Source organism: Pelodiscus sinensis, chromosome 27 (assembly GCF_049634645.1).
Source record: "Pelodiscus sinensis isolate JC-2024 chromosome 27, ASM4963464v1, whole genome shotgun sequence".
NCBI classification, from domain to species: domain Eukaryota; kingdom Metazoa; phylum Chordata; order Testudines; family Trionychidae; genus Pelodiscus; species Pelodiscus sinensis.
The window spans coordinates 1,282,401-1,300,172 of NC_134737.1; the positions used below are offsets into that span (position 1 = coordinate 1,282,401).

At 41.7% G+C, this 17,772-nt stretch overlaps 1 protein-coding gene across 4 annotated transcripts in view; it reads right to left on the reverse strand.

Moving 5' to 3' along the window:
• The window catches only part of MAGI3 (membrane associated guanylate kinase, WW and PDZ domain containing 3), a 200,100-nt gene that overhangs the window by 25,638 nt on the left and 156,690 nt on the right, over positions 1-17,772 (reverse strand). For all 4 annotated transcript variants that reach the window (XM_075910273.1, XM_075910272.1, XM_075910271.1 and 1 more), the window contains 4 exons: positions 16,287-16,895; positions 15,060-15,091; positions 7,919-8,075; positions 2,201-2,292 (listed from right to left, as the gene is read on the reverse strand). In XM_075910273.1, coding sequence (XP_075766388.1) covers positions 2,201-2,292; positions 7,919-8,075; positions 15,060-15,091; positions 16,287-16,895 — 890 coding nt within the window. The remainder of the gene's footprint in view (positions 1-2,200; positions 2,293-7,918; positions 8,076-15,059; positions 15,092-16,286; positions 16,896-17,772) is intronic.

A 17,772-nucleotide genomic window follows, 5' to 3' on the forward strand; every position in this document is an offset into this window, starting at 1 on the left:
AACAAAGGAAGTGGGAAGTGACTTTTCTGGAACAGCCAGAAAGGCCTCTCATATTTTCTAGTTCAACTGACATGGCTGTTGTCCTGAGCATTACCAGCGTGCACTGGAGCCAACCCCATTAATGCGATTAGATGCTGTAATGTGCAACGGTTTGGTGCCAACCCCGTCTTTTGAGAGCACTCTCAGGACAGAATCATTATAGCATAGAGGCTCGATGGAGAACTGCTGCTGCCAAGCAAGATTCTAGGCAAACGGAAAGTGACAGAGCCTGGGGGGACTGAAATCAACCATGAAGAGGAAAGGGAAGAAAGGTAACAAACCATTTTATCGCCTTCCGTTGGCTCTTAATGGGACTGGAGTTAAATGTCTGTGTTCAGACAGAACTGCGTCTTGTTTTAAAAAAATCTGGTCTCATGCAACACACCAAAAAGCTCCACACCCAACTCGTTTCATTAACTACTGCTGCTGTCAGTCCTCACTCATTAGCAACTCTACTGAGAACTAGGCCACATTCAGCTCTCTGGGCAGACAGAGCAGGTTTGCTCTACCACCGTGGTCACCAACCAGTAGATCGTGAGCTACCGGTAGATCTCAGGGGCTCTAAGAGTAGCTCTTGAGCCCTCTCTGAACTGCGCAGTACATTTACATTAGATTTCCTCATGTAATGTAGGCGGGGCTTCAAGGAAGGGGCGGGGCAGTAGATCTTCGCCTGTTTTGAGACTTAAAAAGTGATCTTGGGTGTAAAAAGGTTGGAGACCGCTGCTTCCACCATATCCGTAAGAATATGGAGAAGTTAACTGCAAAACATGCAGATAAGGGTTTTCCCCCCTCAGATATAATCTAAAACACAACTTTTAATGTGCCTGTCACTGAGGCCCTTTTCTCTCCATCAAGACACCAATGTTGATATGGAGGAGTATAGCAGTGATGCTTGCAGAAATCCAACAACTGCTGACTTTGACAAGGAATCTGCTGATCACGGAATAAATATAAAATACAGCTAATCATGCCTGGTTGCTTTGTTTACCTCTTTTTACCCTGCTGAAGCTTTAGCTCAACATCTCATTGCTCAAGTATTTGTTCCAGTTGTTTTACTGATAAGAACACCGTCTCACCTTCCCCTATAGGACTTTGGGGTACTGTATTTCTCTCCTTCAAGGAGAGAGACAAACTTGAGTTCCCACCTCAATTTGTGAAAGGCCGCTCGCTCCCAAGCTGATGGGCTCCTCACTGACCCAAAATCTGGGAAATTTGGTCCCGTTGTATTTGAATATTAAGTGACAATAGTGACTTCACAGCTTTCACAGTGAATGAGCATCAGATTTTGCCCCAAGTTTCTCCTGCCAACTAAACATCATGGCTGCGTCTATATTGGCATGATTTTCCGGAAATGCTTTTAACGGAAAAGTTTTCTGTTAAAAGCGTTTTTGGAACAGAGCATCTAGATTGGCACGGACGCTTTTCCGCAAAAGCACTTTTTGCGGAAAAGCGTCCGTGCCAATCTAGACGCGCTTTTCGGCAAAAAAGCCCCGATCGCCATTTTCGCGATCGGGGCTTTTTTGTGCAAAACAAATCTGAGCTGTCTACACTGGCCCTTTTGCACAAAAGGGACTTTTGCCTGAATGGGGAGCAGAATAGTATTTCCGCAAGAAGCACTAATTTCTTACAGCGGAAATTCAAGCGGCCAGTGTAGACAGCTGGCAAGTTTTTCCGGAAAAGCAGCTGATTTTCTGAAAAAACTGGCCAGTCTAGACACAGCCCATGAGGGCTCAACTGAATAAGTTGTGTTTGTAGATACTAGCATAACACCAAGCCCCATTGTCTCAGTTTGTCCATCGTATGACACTGCACTTTGGACATCACTTCTCTAAAGCTTAAAGGCAGAGCCCCCCACATGTCTTTGCTTTTCATTCTCAATTATCTCCTGCTTGTTTGCAACCAAATTTGTAGCAATTTAGCTCTGAAAGCATTCTGAGAAAGATAACCAGAACTACCCACAAAGCAGTGTAAAAACATACTGCTCTGTTTAAGGTGAATATGGTATCAACATACAATATAGCTGTTTAAGGTGAAGAAATAAAACTTATCCACTTAACTCAAGATGGAAAAAAAAAATTACAGTGATGCTGTGACGGAGATATTACATGAACTACAGCACAAGCTCTGGAAGTCCAGGAAATAGATAAATTAATTCACTTACTGACTGGTCTGGTCCATCCCCTCCGAGTACACGGAAGCCAAACCCAGACTCCTGTTTTCGCAAGAAAACATCCAAGTCCTTTGTGTTTGGAGCTAGTACAGACAAAGGAATATGAAGAGTACATAGTAAGTTACATTTGACCATTGGAAAGATTATTACAGTGTTTATATCTTTGTTTAGTCAGCGCAGTTGTGCAACCAATTCTAAGCTTGTAGATCTCCGTTGACAAGAACAAGAACGAAGTGGTCAGATTGTTCCAGTAAGAAATGTCACAAAGTCCTCAGTGAAATTATCTTCTTAGCATGTGGAGTGAAGAGTGTGTCCAAAACCAGCTGCAGATGTCTGTCAGTAACACCATTTCACAGAGACTAAAACACCTTCTACCATTGTGTTTGTATGAGTTGGGATTAAGGTGCAATATATAATTGCTACAAATAGGGCCACTTTCACAATGCTGAAAACAAATTACCAATCAAATCAGCAGGGAGGAAGAATTTAATCAGAAAAGTGTGATTGGCAATTGGGAATCATTTAAGAACACCTTACTAGAGACCCAAAGAACCACAATGCTACAACTGGGGAGGAAGACTGTGCTGGGTAAAAAGCTCACTTTGCTTAGAGGAGAAATAAAGGCAACTATAAAAATTAAATACATAAAAATTGGAAGAAAGGGGAAGTTGATAGTGAATATAAATTAGAAGTTAGACACTGTAGAAAAATGACAAGTGAAGCGAATGGGGGAGGCAACCTAGTGACAGATGATGTAGAAAAAGATAAGTACTCAATGCTTTTTTTGCCTCAGTCTTCAGAGATCAGGTCAGTTCCCAGTCTGCTGCACTGGGCAGCACAATACAGGGAGGAGGTGAGCAGCTCCTAGTGGTAAAAGAACAAGTTAAGAACTAATTAGGCACATTTACTGGGGGACTTTTACTGGGGAAGCAGCGACTCAAAAATATTTGGGGGTTATGGCAGAGCTGAACTTAAGTTCCTAGTGTGATGCTGTAGTCAAAAGGGCTAATGCAATTCTCTGAGGAGAATCTTAAGTAGGAGCAGAGAGGTTATTCTGCCTCTGTAACTGGCATTCATGCAGCCACTGCTGGTACACTTATTCTGGTGCCCACATTTCAAGAAGGAGGTTGATGAATTGGAGAGGTTTCAGAGGAGCCATGAGAAGGGCTGAAGGATTAGAAAACCAGCCTTATAGACTCAAAGAGCTCAATATTTTAGTTTGCCAAAGAGAAGGTTAAGGAGTGACTTGAATACAGTTGATAAGTTTAATAATGAGCTCTTCAATCTCGTAGAGAAAGGTATGATATGATCCAATGGCTGGAAGTGGACATGAGACAAATTTAGACTAAACATAAGGCATACACTTTTAATGATGAGAGTAATTAACGATTGGAACAATTTACCAGGGGTCATGGTAAATTCTTCTAACTGAAAATTGTTAAATCAAGACGGAATATTTTTCTAATAGATCTCTGTTCTAGGAATTACTTTGTAGGGATATTACATTTTGACTAATTGAATAGTTGATGCAATTTGCATCAACTATTCAATAGGGCACCTCAGCCCAGGGCTGCTACTACACGTCAAAGGCGAGAGCGCTGCGGGGAGCACAGGGCGTTTCAAAAGTGGCAGTTGCCACGTGGAGCCTGGGGTCAGCTGGGCCCCCCCCTTCCCTCACCTCCCCCGCAGATCCCGGGCTCTATGAGGCACTGATGCTTTGAAATACTGCGGGGAGCCCAGTGTCAGGCTCCATGAGGCGTTTCAAAGGGCAGTGTTGTGTGGAGCCCAGGGTCTGGTCCCAGGATCCTAAGCATCAAGGTCGTGTGAAGTACCCCTACCTCCCGCCCCCAACCTTGCTGCCTCTTTCTGATAGAGGTAGCAAGCGGGAGGGGGGGAGCGACTAGTCATTCACATCCCTATTACTTGTGTTATACAGAGGGTCAGAGTAGGGTCACAATAGTCTCTTCTGGCCTTGGACTCTATCAATCTACAGTTCATCTCAGACAGGACTATACCTGACAGACAGTTCAACTATCTAGTTTACTTCAGCTGCTTTGAATTAGAACATCTTAGCATTTGGCAAGAACTCTTTGAATTACAAAATATTGTGCAGCAAAAACTGTGCAATTTCCACCACTCATTTCAAATACAATAAAATATGAGTTCATATATGACTTGTACTTTCCTGTTGTACTTTCCAATTAAGTCTTGCTAACTAACCCACCATATGTTAAATTATGCATTTGCCTCCATTTTAATTTTGTTTGTACTCTGCTCTATGGTTTGCAATCTATGGTTCAATTATTAAATAACAGGACACTTTTTTGAAATTAGAAATTGTAGCTTCATTATGTAATAATTGCATATAAGCCTGTGTGTGTCCAAAATAAATCCAAAGTTCAATTAAGCATTTCTTCAGAATGTCTTACAGAATACCTTTGCAGGGCTGGTACTATCCAATTATCAAAGCTCATATTTGCAAAATTATGGAGTGCTGATGGGGTGAATGGAAATACAAAAGGAATAAAACCTTGAAGACAGTTATGTAATATTAATGAGGTCACTGTTGGAGAGCCTGATTGCTGATTTCCAATTGCATGTATGAAACTGATTACTGGGTAATAAGTGTTACGGAGGGAAAAGGTTAAGGTTAATTTTCTCTCAAGTCAGATGTACTGAAATGAAGAAAAAGGAAGCAGCATTTGACTGGGATACCAGGTTAAGATAAAGTACAGATGTGCCATACTCCACACCACCTGCTTAGGAAAAAGAACCCATGCTTGCTTTTCCTGTGCCTGCAAATTTACTGCTTTATCCAGAAATAATCTTTTAGACAAACAGCACAAAGCCAACTAAGATCATATTTACAGAACTTCTGTTGAATGCCATATAATTAAATTTAATGGCTGAAACACTGCACTGGGAGATTGCAGCACCGGAAGAAGTTCAGAAAAGTGCAACAAAAATTATTAGGGGTTTGGAACGGCTGCCACAGGAGGAGAGATAAATAAGACTCTGACTTTTCAGCTTGGAAAAGAGATGACTAAGGGGTGATATGACAGAAATATATAGAAGTCATGACAGGTATGGAAAAAGTGAATAAAGTTGAGTTATAACTTACCATAATACAAAAACTAGGGGTCACCAAATAAAAGGTATCTGGTTTTAAACAAACAAAAAGAAGTATTTCTTCACATAATTCACAGTCCACCTGTGGAACTCCTTGCCAGAGACTATTGTGTAAAGGCCAAGACTATAACAGGGTTCAAAAAAGAGCTGGGTAAATTCACAGAAGGTAAGTCCATTAATGGCTATTAGCCAGGATGGGCAGGGATGGTGTCCCTAGCGTCCGTCAGAAGCTGGGAATGGGAGATGGGATGGATCACTTGTTGATTCCCTGTTCTGATCATTACCTCTGGGGCACCTGGCGTTCTTAAGTTCATGTTTGTTTACAGTGGTAAATCCACAGGCAACAAGCCCTTTGTGTTCTTGGTGATATTGCTAGGCATCCCTTGCAGTTATGCAACTTTATTTTCATGTTGCAGCCCATTTGCTGAGACTTTAATCCGCACCCGCTCTTTCAGGAGGTGTTTATTTTATATGGCACGTCTGGCATATCAAATGGCTTTGGTTTATCCAGTGTAGACTATTACATTTAAACTCATAGTTAGGCAGCCATCCTGGATGTGCATCTGTTTTCAAACACCATTTGTAAATCTTTGCTAGCAAACAGACTAGGATAGACATAGTAATACAAATGTAGCCGTGTTAGTCTGGTGTAGCTGAAGCAAAATACAGCTGGAGTTTGTTTAATATAGGAAAAAAAGTTAGAATTGATTCAGGTCTGCCCTTTTGAGAGCAGAAAATGCCCCAGAGGGTTCAATAGTTTTAGCCAGACCCACTTCTCCTCAGATCAAATAGTGGAAGAAAATAGTCACAACCATATATACCAAAGGATACAATGTGTCCAGATCATAAAGATGTCATCGATGTAGCGTAAGTAGAGAAGGGGCAAAAGGGGACGGGAGTTGAGGAAACGTTGTTCTAGGTCAGCCATGCCCCACAGTATGCTAACATCTTTATGGCTGACCTAGAACAATGTTTCCTCAACTCCCATCCCCTTTTAGCCCTTCTCTACTTACGCTACATCGATGACATCTTTACGATCTGGATGCATGGCCAAGAAACACTGGAGACATTCCACAGAGATTTCAACAACCTACACCCCACCATCAACCTCAGCCTGGACCATTCTACATGAGAAGTCCATTTCCTGGACACCACAGTACAAATCAACAATGGAAAATTAGACACCACTCTCTACAGAAAACCCACCGACTCATACAGTTACCTACATGCTTCCAGCTCCCATCCAGAACACACCATACGATTCATCATCTATAGCCAAGCCCTTCGATACAACCGCATCTGCTCTAATCCCACTGACAGAGACCAGAAGCTTCAGGATCTCTACCAAGCATTTATAAACCTCAACTACCCACTGGGAGAAATAAAAAAGCAAATTGCAAGAGCCAGACGAATACCTAGAAACCATCTACTTCAAGACAGACCCAAGAAAACCAACAATAGAACACCACTCGTCATCACCTACAACCCCCAACTTAAACCTGTCCAACACATTATCAATAAACTACAGCCTATACTGGAACAGGATACCAAACTCCAAGAGGCTCTGGGAGACAGACCCATAGTCTCCTTTAGACAACCACCTAATCTCAAGATGATTCTTACCAACAACCACAGGACATACCACACTAATACCAACCCTGGTACCTTCCCTTGAAACAAACCCCGTTACCAGCTTTGTCCACATATTCACTCTGCTGATACCATTATTGGACCTAACCAAGTGAGTTATAAGATCAAGAACACATATTCCTGCGCATCCAGAAATATAATCTATGCTATCATGTGCCGAAAGTGTCCGTCTGCTATGTACATTGGACAAACGTCTCAGACACTTCGCCAAAGGATCAATGCCCACAAAACAGACATTAGACAGGATCACAAAGAAAAAACAGTTGCTTGTTATTTCAACCAGAAAGGACACTGTCTCAACGACTTAACTACCTGCATCCTGCTACAAAGACCTTTTAAATCTGCACTTGAAAGGGAATCCTCTGAACTGTCATTCATGCTAAAATTTGACACTCTACATCTGAGTCTAAACAAAGGATCTAGTTATCTTACCCATTACAAAGATAGCTTCCCCAATTATCACCTCTAATATCATTAGCCCACAGACATTCACCTTCCCCCCCCATCGCCCTTCTGTTCTGAAATTTGATTTGTCCTTTTCATGTGTGTTCATTTTTTTAATTGTGTATCATTTGGTATATATGGTTGTGACTATTTTCTTCCACTATTTGATCTGAGGAAGTGGGTCTGGCCCACGAAAGCTCATCATCTAATAAACCATCTTGTTAGTCTTTAAAGTGCTACATAGTCCTATATTTTGCTTTAGGATAGACATGTAAAACAGACAGACTGCTGAGCTGTGGTTTCCAATAGAATCATTAGCTAGGAGATAAGCACAGAAGACTGTGGTCATTTTACCTCTTTACATTCTTTCTAAATACGCTCTGAGAAGAGCCAAGTCTTAAGACTTGTTTAGGAGTGGACATACATGAAGGAAACACGGAACACATCCTGCTGTGCTACCCCAGCATAAGAGGTTCATGTACTTACGCTTGTCTTCAAATATTGTCTTAGACTTTAGATAGACTTCTGAAGGGTCTAGTTTTGGAGAGCCTGACCTCACAGCAGCAGGTGGGAATGGCATAGGCTGCGGAATGGAATCACTGATAGCCTCTATGCTTCCTGAATTTTCCTGCTTATCTGTTTTCTGAAACAAAAAAAAAAAAAACAAAAAAAAATAATGCAGTCTAAGGAAAGTAAGCTGAATTCAATAAACTGGCTTTAAAAAAAAGTAAAACAGCAAACTTGTAACGCATGGCATGCAACAGCAGAATTTATGCAAGCGTTAATTGGCACACAACTGAATCCAATAAAAACGACTCAACATATGCAGAGTATAAGGTTTTTAATCTTCTCTGTTAAGTTGGTGATAAGATTGTGGCGCACTCAGAATCTTTTAGGCTGGCATTTTCCAAACACTGCTGTACATGGGCTGCAGAGAGCTGGCTGGTCCCCTGGTGCTGGTTCCCTAATACCAAACTGCCTAATTGCATCAGAAAGCTAAAAATGAAGTTCTTCTCCAATGTCAGTTTTCCATTTATGCACTTGCTGCATTTATCATCAGAATATTATGCAAACATGAATTGTAGAAGAGGGAACTATGCAATTGTGAATGGGAAAGGTAGTGACCAGAAGATGCTATTAAAATGTGTTCCATGCTATGAAAAAGTTTAAGTCCATAGCTTACACTGCCTCAGACAATCAGTATATATTACTCTGACTATAAACTTTTTAATGTAGTCCTTGAACATAACTGTTGGTTGATAGCTTTTAAAATGAAATGCAGGGAGATGTGACTATAAAAAGGCAATCTTCTTCTGAAAAGTCTTCGAGAAAGTCACTGAACTATGTTAATTTCATTTGTTCCATCTGAAGGTGGAACTCATCTTCAAGTATTCCGTACTAGGTTTATTTGGCAATTACATATGAAAAGAAGTTGACTAGGGCTATGTCTAGTCAACACCTTTTTTTTTTTTTTTTGAAAAAAGGTATGAAAAATGCACTCTGCAATTTGTGTACCTTTTTCCACTTTTTTTTTCGGAAGAGGCTTTTCCAAAATTTGGCCCATCTACACTAGGCCAAATTTCAGAAAAACCCCTCTTTCGGAAGATCCCTTCTTCCTTGTGTAACAAGGAACACAGGGCTTCCAAAAGAGTGCGTCTGCTCTTCTGCTTTTTTTTGAGGAACAGCAAACGTGTTCGCTGGATGTGGCGGAGTTTTTTCGGGATACCTCTGGTATCCTGAAAAAATCCCACAGTCTATACGTACTTTATGTATCCTGAAATCTTGCACCCTGTTAAGCAGGTGCTACTTTTCCACCAGCACAGGGGTAAGAAGTTCTGCAGCTATTTCTGACTTACCTTCTAGAAGATAATGGCAATTGAGCACTTTTTACACTAACTTAATCACACCAGAAAGCGAGGGATCAGTGAACACAAGAAAAACATTTTGTTTGTTGAAGTCAGGTTTCCTAGAGAAGTGGCTGTTCAGCATTTTTAACTTTGTAATGAACTGGAATTGACCAAACTGCTGTAGTCAAATAAAGATAAATAAAGACACACAGTAGTAGATTGAGGCCCTTCTTCTGAAACATCCGAGCTATGAAGTTTCAGTGGAGGAAACAACTATCTACCCATGTTTTAGAATCTGAATCTAAAAGAGCCCTGAGATACAGCAGGAAACCAAGGGATAAGTTTAATGTTGCCATGTTGATTTTCTGATGTCTGATTTCTTGCTAATGGTCTCTGCTAAATTAGTGCTCACAATGTCATTCACTTGCAGCACACTGGAAGTTCTTAAATCTAGAACTCTACTGTAGTTTCTGTGCAGAAACTCAGTACTGGTTATTGCAGAACTACGGTTTTGCTCTTGAGTGCAAGCCAGGTTCTGCTAGTTTGTCCCTCTAATGAGTCCTGTAAACAAACCCCTCATCCTCAGAAGGAAATCTCCCTGAGTAAGAGGGAAATTATTCAGGAAGAATGAAAGAAAGTTAAAAAAATTTTAAAAAATGAAAAGTCTAGTAGCACCTTAAAGGCTAACAAAACATGTAGATGGTACAGTAAAACTCTGATGGTCCAGCATCTGATGGTCCGGCACTCCTGATGGTCCGGCACCATCAGGAACCCGGAAGTGCTCCGGGCAGCCGGACCATTGGAGCTGCTCTGCCCCTAGCTTCCCCTATTCAGCCGCTGCTAAAACTGACCAGCGGCTGAATCGGGGACGCCTAGGGCAGAGCAGCTGGAGTGCCGCCGGGTAGGTCCCGTAGCGCTGCCCCTCGGGGCTGCGGAACCAACCCGGCAGCACCCCAGGTGTCCCCGATTCAGCCGCTGCTGAAACTGACCAGCGGCTGACTCCAGGAAGCCCGAGGCAGAACTGCTCTGCCCCGGCTTCCTGGAATTAGCCCCTGATCAGTTTCAGCAGCAGCTGACTTGGGTACACCTGGGACAGAGCAGCTGGGGTGCTGCCGGCTTAGTCCAGTAGCGCCGAGGTGCAGAGCTGCGGGGACCAACCCGGCAGCGCCCCAGCTGCTCTGCCCCAGGCATCCTGATTCAGTTGCTGCTGAAACTGACCAGCGGCTGATTCCAGGATGCCGGGGCAGAGCAGCTCTGCCTCCGGCTTCCTGGAGTCAGCCGCTGATCAGTATCAGCAGCGGCTGACTTGGGGACACCTGGGGCAGAGAAGCTGGGGTGCTGCCGGGTTGGTCCAGTAGCGCCGAGGAATGGCGCTGCCGGACCAACCCGGCAGCACTCCAGCTGCTCTGCTGCAGGCGTCCCCGATTCAGCCACTGCTGAAACTGACCAGCAGTGGCTGAATCAGGGATGCCTGGGGCAGAACCAGACATCGGAAGGGGGGGCTATGAGGAGTCTGGGGTGGCATCCTCCCCACCCCACCCCAGACCCCTCATAGCCCCCCCTTCCGATAGTCCGCAATATCTGATAATCCGGCACCCCATGGTGCCGGATTATTGGAAGTTTACTGTATCATGAGTTTTCATGGGCAGAACACTGAAGAAGTGGGTTTTGCCCACGAACGCGCACGATACCATCTACAAGTTTTGTTAGACCGTAACAGGAAAAACTCAAACAATGAAAAGTCTAGTAGCACCTAAAAAAGTAACAAAACATGTAGATGGCATCATGAGCATTGGTGAGCAAAACCCACTTCTTCAGTCATCTGCTCACGAAAACTCATGATACCATCTACATGTTTTGTTAGTCTTTAAGGTGCTACTAGACTTTTCGTTGTTTAAGCTTTTCCTGTTACAAACTAACTCGGCTACCCCTCTGAAGCTTTCAAAAATAACATTTCAACTCTTAAAATTCCTCTCAGATATTATAGCAGTAAGGTCTCATTATAACACTACAGATAGAAGTGATGTTATAGGCATCTCTGTTGTTTCAAATCTTCATTTCAAAAGGTTGATATAACAAGATGGCTTTAAAAGTTTGCTCTGGGTAGAAACTCAACCTAAAAAGGCCCATTGTGGCAGGGCACGAGTTTGTTTAATATAGAAAAAAAATTAGAATTGATTCAGGTCTGCCCTTTTGAGAGCAGAAAATGCCCCAGAGGGTTCAATAGTCTGAGACTTTTTAACATGTCTATAACATAAGATCTTGGCCTTTTTTAACTTAACTAACTCACAATGAGAATTAATGCCATCAAGGCATCAGGTTTCGTTCAGGAAAACTGCTACTGCACGTGCACTGTCATGTTATTTCTTAAATATATTTTAGCAGGTGCTCATATAGTGCACTGACACTGATTAGTAGGTGTTTTTATGCTGCAAAGTTTTAAATTGGGGAATGTCTTTAACAGCTTATATTTCAGCTTCGGAATTAAATTAGCAATGTTTTCAAGTATATGCTCGGTTTTAAATGTTCAGAGCTAACAATCATGTTCTCTCTACTGTTATCTGTCTGTAACAGTCTTAGCTTCAGGTTAAAAATGAATTTATGTATTTGCACGGTTGAGAAAGAATTTACTTCTATACCTTGGGAATGGGTTTTGTTAAAATGCAGCGAACTGTGAGGCACAAGAAATGACTCAATTCCTGAAGGCTTTTTCCACCTCCATTAGAAGGGCATAGGCTTTAATGAACCCCATGCTGAAAAGCAGACTCTTCCACAACATAAAAACATAGATCCCGATTAACAACCTTTGTTCTTGACCTCCAGTGTATTTCATTAAGACTGCGGAATTTTCTTTCCACAAAATCCAATTTAAATCAAAGACATTCCTAGTTGACCAATCTTTTCCAACAACAATGGATATCAGAAATCAAGACACCTTGACGATTCTGGGAAAATATAGTGTGCCCATTCAAAGGTAACAGGAAGTGGTGATAAACAAGGCACTTAAGGGGGGAACACTAAAGTTCATTTTTGGAAGTTTCTCATAAAAACAAAACAAAAATTCTCCCAAGAAAGTAGAATGCAAACTTGTAAAGGTGCATGCAATTAGCTAGAGAAAAAGAAAACATCCTTTTTCCTTTCAACTGCTATTCTGAAAGGCTTTACATAGGACAATTATTTTGTATCAGGCAACAAAGCTTTGATAAAGGATAATCGTTGCAGATTCCTACAAGGAGATCAGGATGAAGGTGACAGTGGGGTGTGAAAATGGGATAAAGGAAGTATATGGGAAGATAAAATAAAAAAAGAACAAGTTAAAAATCACTTAGAAAAGTTAGATGTCTGCAAGTCACCAGGTCCTGATGAAATGAATCCTAGAATACTCAAGGAGCTGATAGAGCAGGTATCTGAGCCTTTAGCTATCACCTTTGAAAAGTTATGGAAGACAGGAGAGATTCCAGAAGACTGGGAAAGGGCAAATATAGTGCCCATCTATAAAAAGGGAAATAAAAACAACCCAGGAAACTACAGACCAGTTAGTTTAACTTCAGTGCCAGGAAAGATAATGGAGCAAGTAATTAAGGAAATCATCTGCAAACACTTGGAAGATAATGAGCTGTTAGGTAACAGCCAGCATGGATTTGTAAAGAACAAATCATGTCAAACCAATCTGATAGCTTTCTTTGATAGGATAACAAGTCTTGTGGATAAGGGAGAAGTGGTGGACGTGGTATACCTAGACTTTAGTAAGGCATTTGATACAGTCTTGCATGATATTCTTATCAATAAACTAGTCAAATACAACTTAGATGGGGCTACTATAAGGTGGGTGGATAACTGGCTGGATAACCATACTCAGAGAGTAGTTACTAATGGTTCACAATCCGCTGAAAAGGTATAACAAGTGGGGTTCTGCAGGGGTCTGTTTTGGGACCAGTTCCGTTCAATATCTTTATCAACTATTTAAATATCGGCACAGAGAGTACACTTAAGTTTGCAGATGATACCAAGCTGGGAGGGGTTGCGACTGCTTTGGAGGATAGGGTCATAATTCAAAATGATCTGGACAAATTGGAGAAATGGTCTGAGGTAAACAGGATGAAGTTTAATAAGGACAAATGCAAAGCAGTCCACTTAGGAAGGAACAATCAGTTTGGTACGTACAGAATGGGAAGTGACTGTCTAGGAAGGAGTACGGCAGAAAGGGATCTAGGGGTTATAGTGAACTACAAGCTAAATATGAGTCCTCAGCGTGACGCTGTTGAAAAAAAAAAGCAAACATGATTCTAGGATGCATTAACAGGTGTGTTGCGAGCACACCTTCCGCTCTTCTCTGTGCTGGTTAGGCCTCAGTTGGAATATTGTGTCCAGTTCTGGGCACCACATTTCAAGAAATATGTGGAGAAATTGGAGAGGGTCCAGAGAAGAGCAACAAGAATGATTAAAGGTCTAGAGAACATGACCTATGAAGGAAGACTGAAAGAATTGGGCTTGTTTAGTTTGGAAAAGAGAAGATTGAGAGGGTACATGATAGCTGTTTTCAGATAGTTAAAAGAGCGTCACAAGGAGAAGGGAGAAAAATGGTTATTTCTGGCCTCCGAGGATAGAACAAGAAGCAATGGACTTAAACTGCAGCAAGGGAGGTTTAGGTTGGACATTAGGAAAAACTTCCTAACTGTCAAGGTGGTTAAACACTGGAATAAATTGCCCAGGGAGGTTGTGGAATCCCCATCTTTGGAGATATTTAAGAGTAGGTTAGATAAATGTCTAGACAGTCCTGGGTCCTGCCTTTAGGGCAGTGGACTGGACTTGATGACCTCTCGACATCCCTTCTAGTCCTAGTATTTACTTATTTAAAAAATAAAAACTGTGAAACTATGAGTTTACTTATTTAAAAATATATATTTTTTCAGGTGTGGTGCCAGGGCCTGGGGACATGAAGACACTGGCGTTACAATGAGCTGTTTACCTACAAACCATGGAAGCTACCTGCAGCCTCACCATCAACCTCTGCACTTTTCTTGTTCTTCCCTGCAACACTAACCCTGGAAATGATTCCTACTGTGACAGTGAATGACGACGGCTCCAGCTTCTCCTTTAAGTGATATGGGTTCTTTAGAGGAAGCTGACAGTTGTGTTCAAGGATGCTATGTATCTTACATTGTTTATCAAGAAGGCAGAACCTGCAATAATCAAGTTATCTGAGTTCTTAGACAGGACACTTCTCTCTCCACTAACAATCACTGTCAACATAGTGAGGAGCTATTCCATGTCTCTGATGTGATGTGATTAATGAAGTATGATCCTTAAGAACTGATCCCACTTACTCCCATGAAGCAGAGATCTCCAATTTATACAGAGAATTTCACCAGATAAACTGGAGATCTGTATTTGGGGGGGGGGGGGGGGGGGGGGGGGGGGGGGGGGGGGGAGGAATCCTTACAGAGATCACAAGGAAAACTTCCATTGAAAGAAGTAGAAATATCAACAGCAGTCTTTAACTGGATGACTAAAAATCAGACAGCCTGGAATAGCCTATAGATGTTCTCTGCATCTTGTAAAAACGGTCCAGAGAACAGATGTGTTTATCGTAGCGCATTCCATGCCTGCTTGCCAGTCAGAGGACACCTGTGCCTGAATACATAAAAGAACTCAGGGATCGGTAAATTAGTAAACAGCCTCTATGGAGACCCATGAATCTTTTGTTTTGTGACTGAAAATCAAATCCGGCCATCAGCACTGACCACAGTAAACAGACTATGAATGACATGAATACTTACCACTTTGGAAGTTTTAGCAGGTGAGGAGGAACCTAAAGAAAACAGAAAAATGTCTAAATATAAGAAGCAACTTTAATTATTTTAACACCCACTGTTTTACACTGAACAGAGCCAACATGCTCATCTCTTATTCTTGGCTTGAAACCGATCACTTTTCATTCACTTCCCATGTGAAAGCATAAGGTTTGCTGTATGTTCTAAGATTCTTTCAAAATTCTAAGTGAATATTTACTTGGCCAACAATATTGACTGGCAGAGGTCCCTTCAACTGAAAAAGCATGAAAATGAAACAACATACATTTCTCCCACTGCCAAGGCCTGTGGTTTGATGGCACTTACTCTGATTAATGTGCTGAGGCAAGTTACTGAGTTTGGCAGGTAGAACATTATTTACTACCAAGGAAATCTGATTTATTCCTGCATTGCTATTGCAACTGGAAATGGTAAATAGTGAAGACTTTGGTGTCTTTGCAAATGCTAGGCATGTGTTGTGAGGTACTTCTCCTGAGGCTGGAAGGAGAGCCTGAGGGTCAGATCTCACCTTGCAAACAAGTTCCTATAATACATGTCATCACTGACAAGGCTTTGTTGTGCATCCCACAGGGCCAACAATATGGAGTCCCTGGTAGGTTCCTAGATGGATATCTATAACAAATAGAAGATGTCATTGTGACAGTTGGCTTGTTCTTACAGGCTCTGACCCAAAAACTCAAGTCAATGATAATCCATTTATTTATTTATGGCGCTTTGGAGCAGACCCTTGCCTATTCTTTCCCAGTCACATTAATATGAATTAGGTAAATGTGTTCTTATTTGTGTTTACATTTTTAGTGTTATGTTTGAGCAACTGGTTATAGTCAATAGTACTCACTGTCTATGTAGGGTGCTGAAGGGGGCTTTCAGGGTTCATGACCAGCATAGCCCCACCCACTCTGTATGGTGTCCTTCTTGCCATTTATAAATGTTCCTCAAGCACTAGTCAACCTGGAAGAAACTTTGCACCGTTGCCCTAACTTTCCCAGAGGAGCCAGAATGGACAATGCATTCAGCACAGACTACACTCAGATATGCAGTAAAACACAGAACAATATGCTCCACAACAATATGTTTACACCTATAGCAGGGTAGAGAATGGAAATGATAGTTAAAACTTTGTAGAATGCGCCACTTTCTGAACACCTTCATATTTGACAGGATAAATGATAATAAAGTCTCATTCCTACCTACCTCCCCTTACGATAAGCAATGGGACCTCTGCTCCCACTGGAAACTGCTTCAGCACCTCCACCACCTGCAGATGCGTCAAGTTCTGTACATTCTGATGATAAATCTCTTGGATTACATCCCCCTTCTGAAGGCCGTGGCACCACTGGCTGTCTAAAATCATCTTCACCTTCTGCCCTGTAGGGCTGTCTGCGATTGCAAACCCAAACCCTTTAGGGCCCTTGACCAGAGGAATAGTGATGAGTTCTGGCTGGGAGCCTACTGGAGAAGACACTGAGATCCTCTGTTCAGTTGGGTCCATGGAAGGACTGTTCAAGCGACCATTGACCAGAATGTGACCAGGTTTCCCATTCTGGTCTAAAATGACTGTTCCAGGTATTAAATCTTGGCTGGTTACACAGACATCTCCCTTGGACACTTGCTGGCCATTGATGATGGGTGCAGCTGTAAGGATGTCTACCACGGGGTCTTCGTTGTCGTCAGGAAGGGGGTAACCACGACACAACGTCATATTCACATATTGGTTGACAGGAACTAGCTGAAACATCTGAACAACATCTGCATGGGTCTGGCCCAGGACACAGCTGCCATTTATGTCTACAATGACGTCACCTGTTATCAAAAAGGAGTTCATCATCATCAAAGTCAGAAACTAAACCATATCCATTTTTCACACATTTTAATCTAAGGTATAGAATGAAACACTGACTATCCCCTTAGTAATTACAAAGCAAGATTATAGGCAATTATTTAAGATATTAATAAAAGGGAAGGAGTGAGGCTGTGTCATCCCCCTTAACCATATGCCACCAGAAGGATTTTCCTCTTAGCTAAAATATAGACTATATTAAGTTTAAAAGACACGGTTCTAAAAATACAAAATTTAATCTGTTGCAGATTTAGAGAATGACTCTATATGGGCTGCAGAAAAGGGAAGTGCACACATTAATGCAAGCAGCTGTCTTACTCTTTAATTCATGTTATACAACAGTCTAAACTCAATCCATAATACATCAGATTTTTTTTCCCCTGGTTTCTGTTGGAATGGCCGAAATTAAACTGAGATTCTAAACAAGCAGTTTCCTGAACACCTCTTTATTTTGCTTCAATGGAAAATGCATTCTCATCTGTGCATATTTAAATAGCAGCAAGTATTAACAACTTGGAAGTCTGCTTCACCATGTATATGTATGAGTGTATATTTTCGAGCATGGAAATATTTCCAATGAGCAAACTGGCTAACCACTTAGGCTTCTTTGTCTCCAAAATATTAACCCTCATATAAGAATAATTATAATATGTAGGGACATGCCTTTTTTGGGATATGAAGGCCTACAAACACCATACAATAATGGTTAAGTACAACCTTCATTTTTACATGTGAGGAAAACGAAAGAGAAGAGAAGAAGCTTGTCAAAGTCAAAGCACAGGCCAGCAGCAGAGTCAGGAATTAGTTGCAAAGTTTTTGTTATTAAGTAATAAAGTTGTT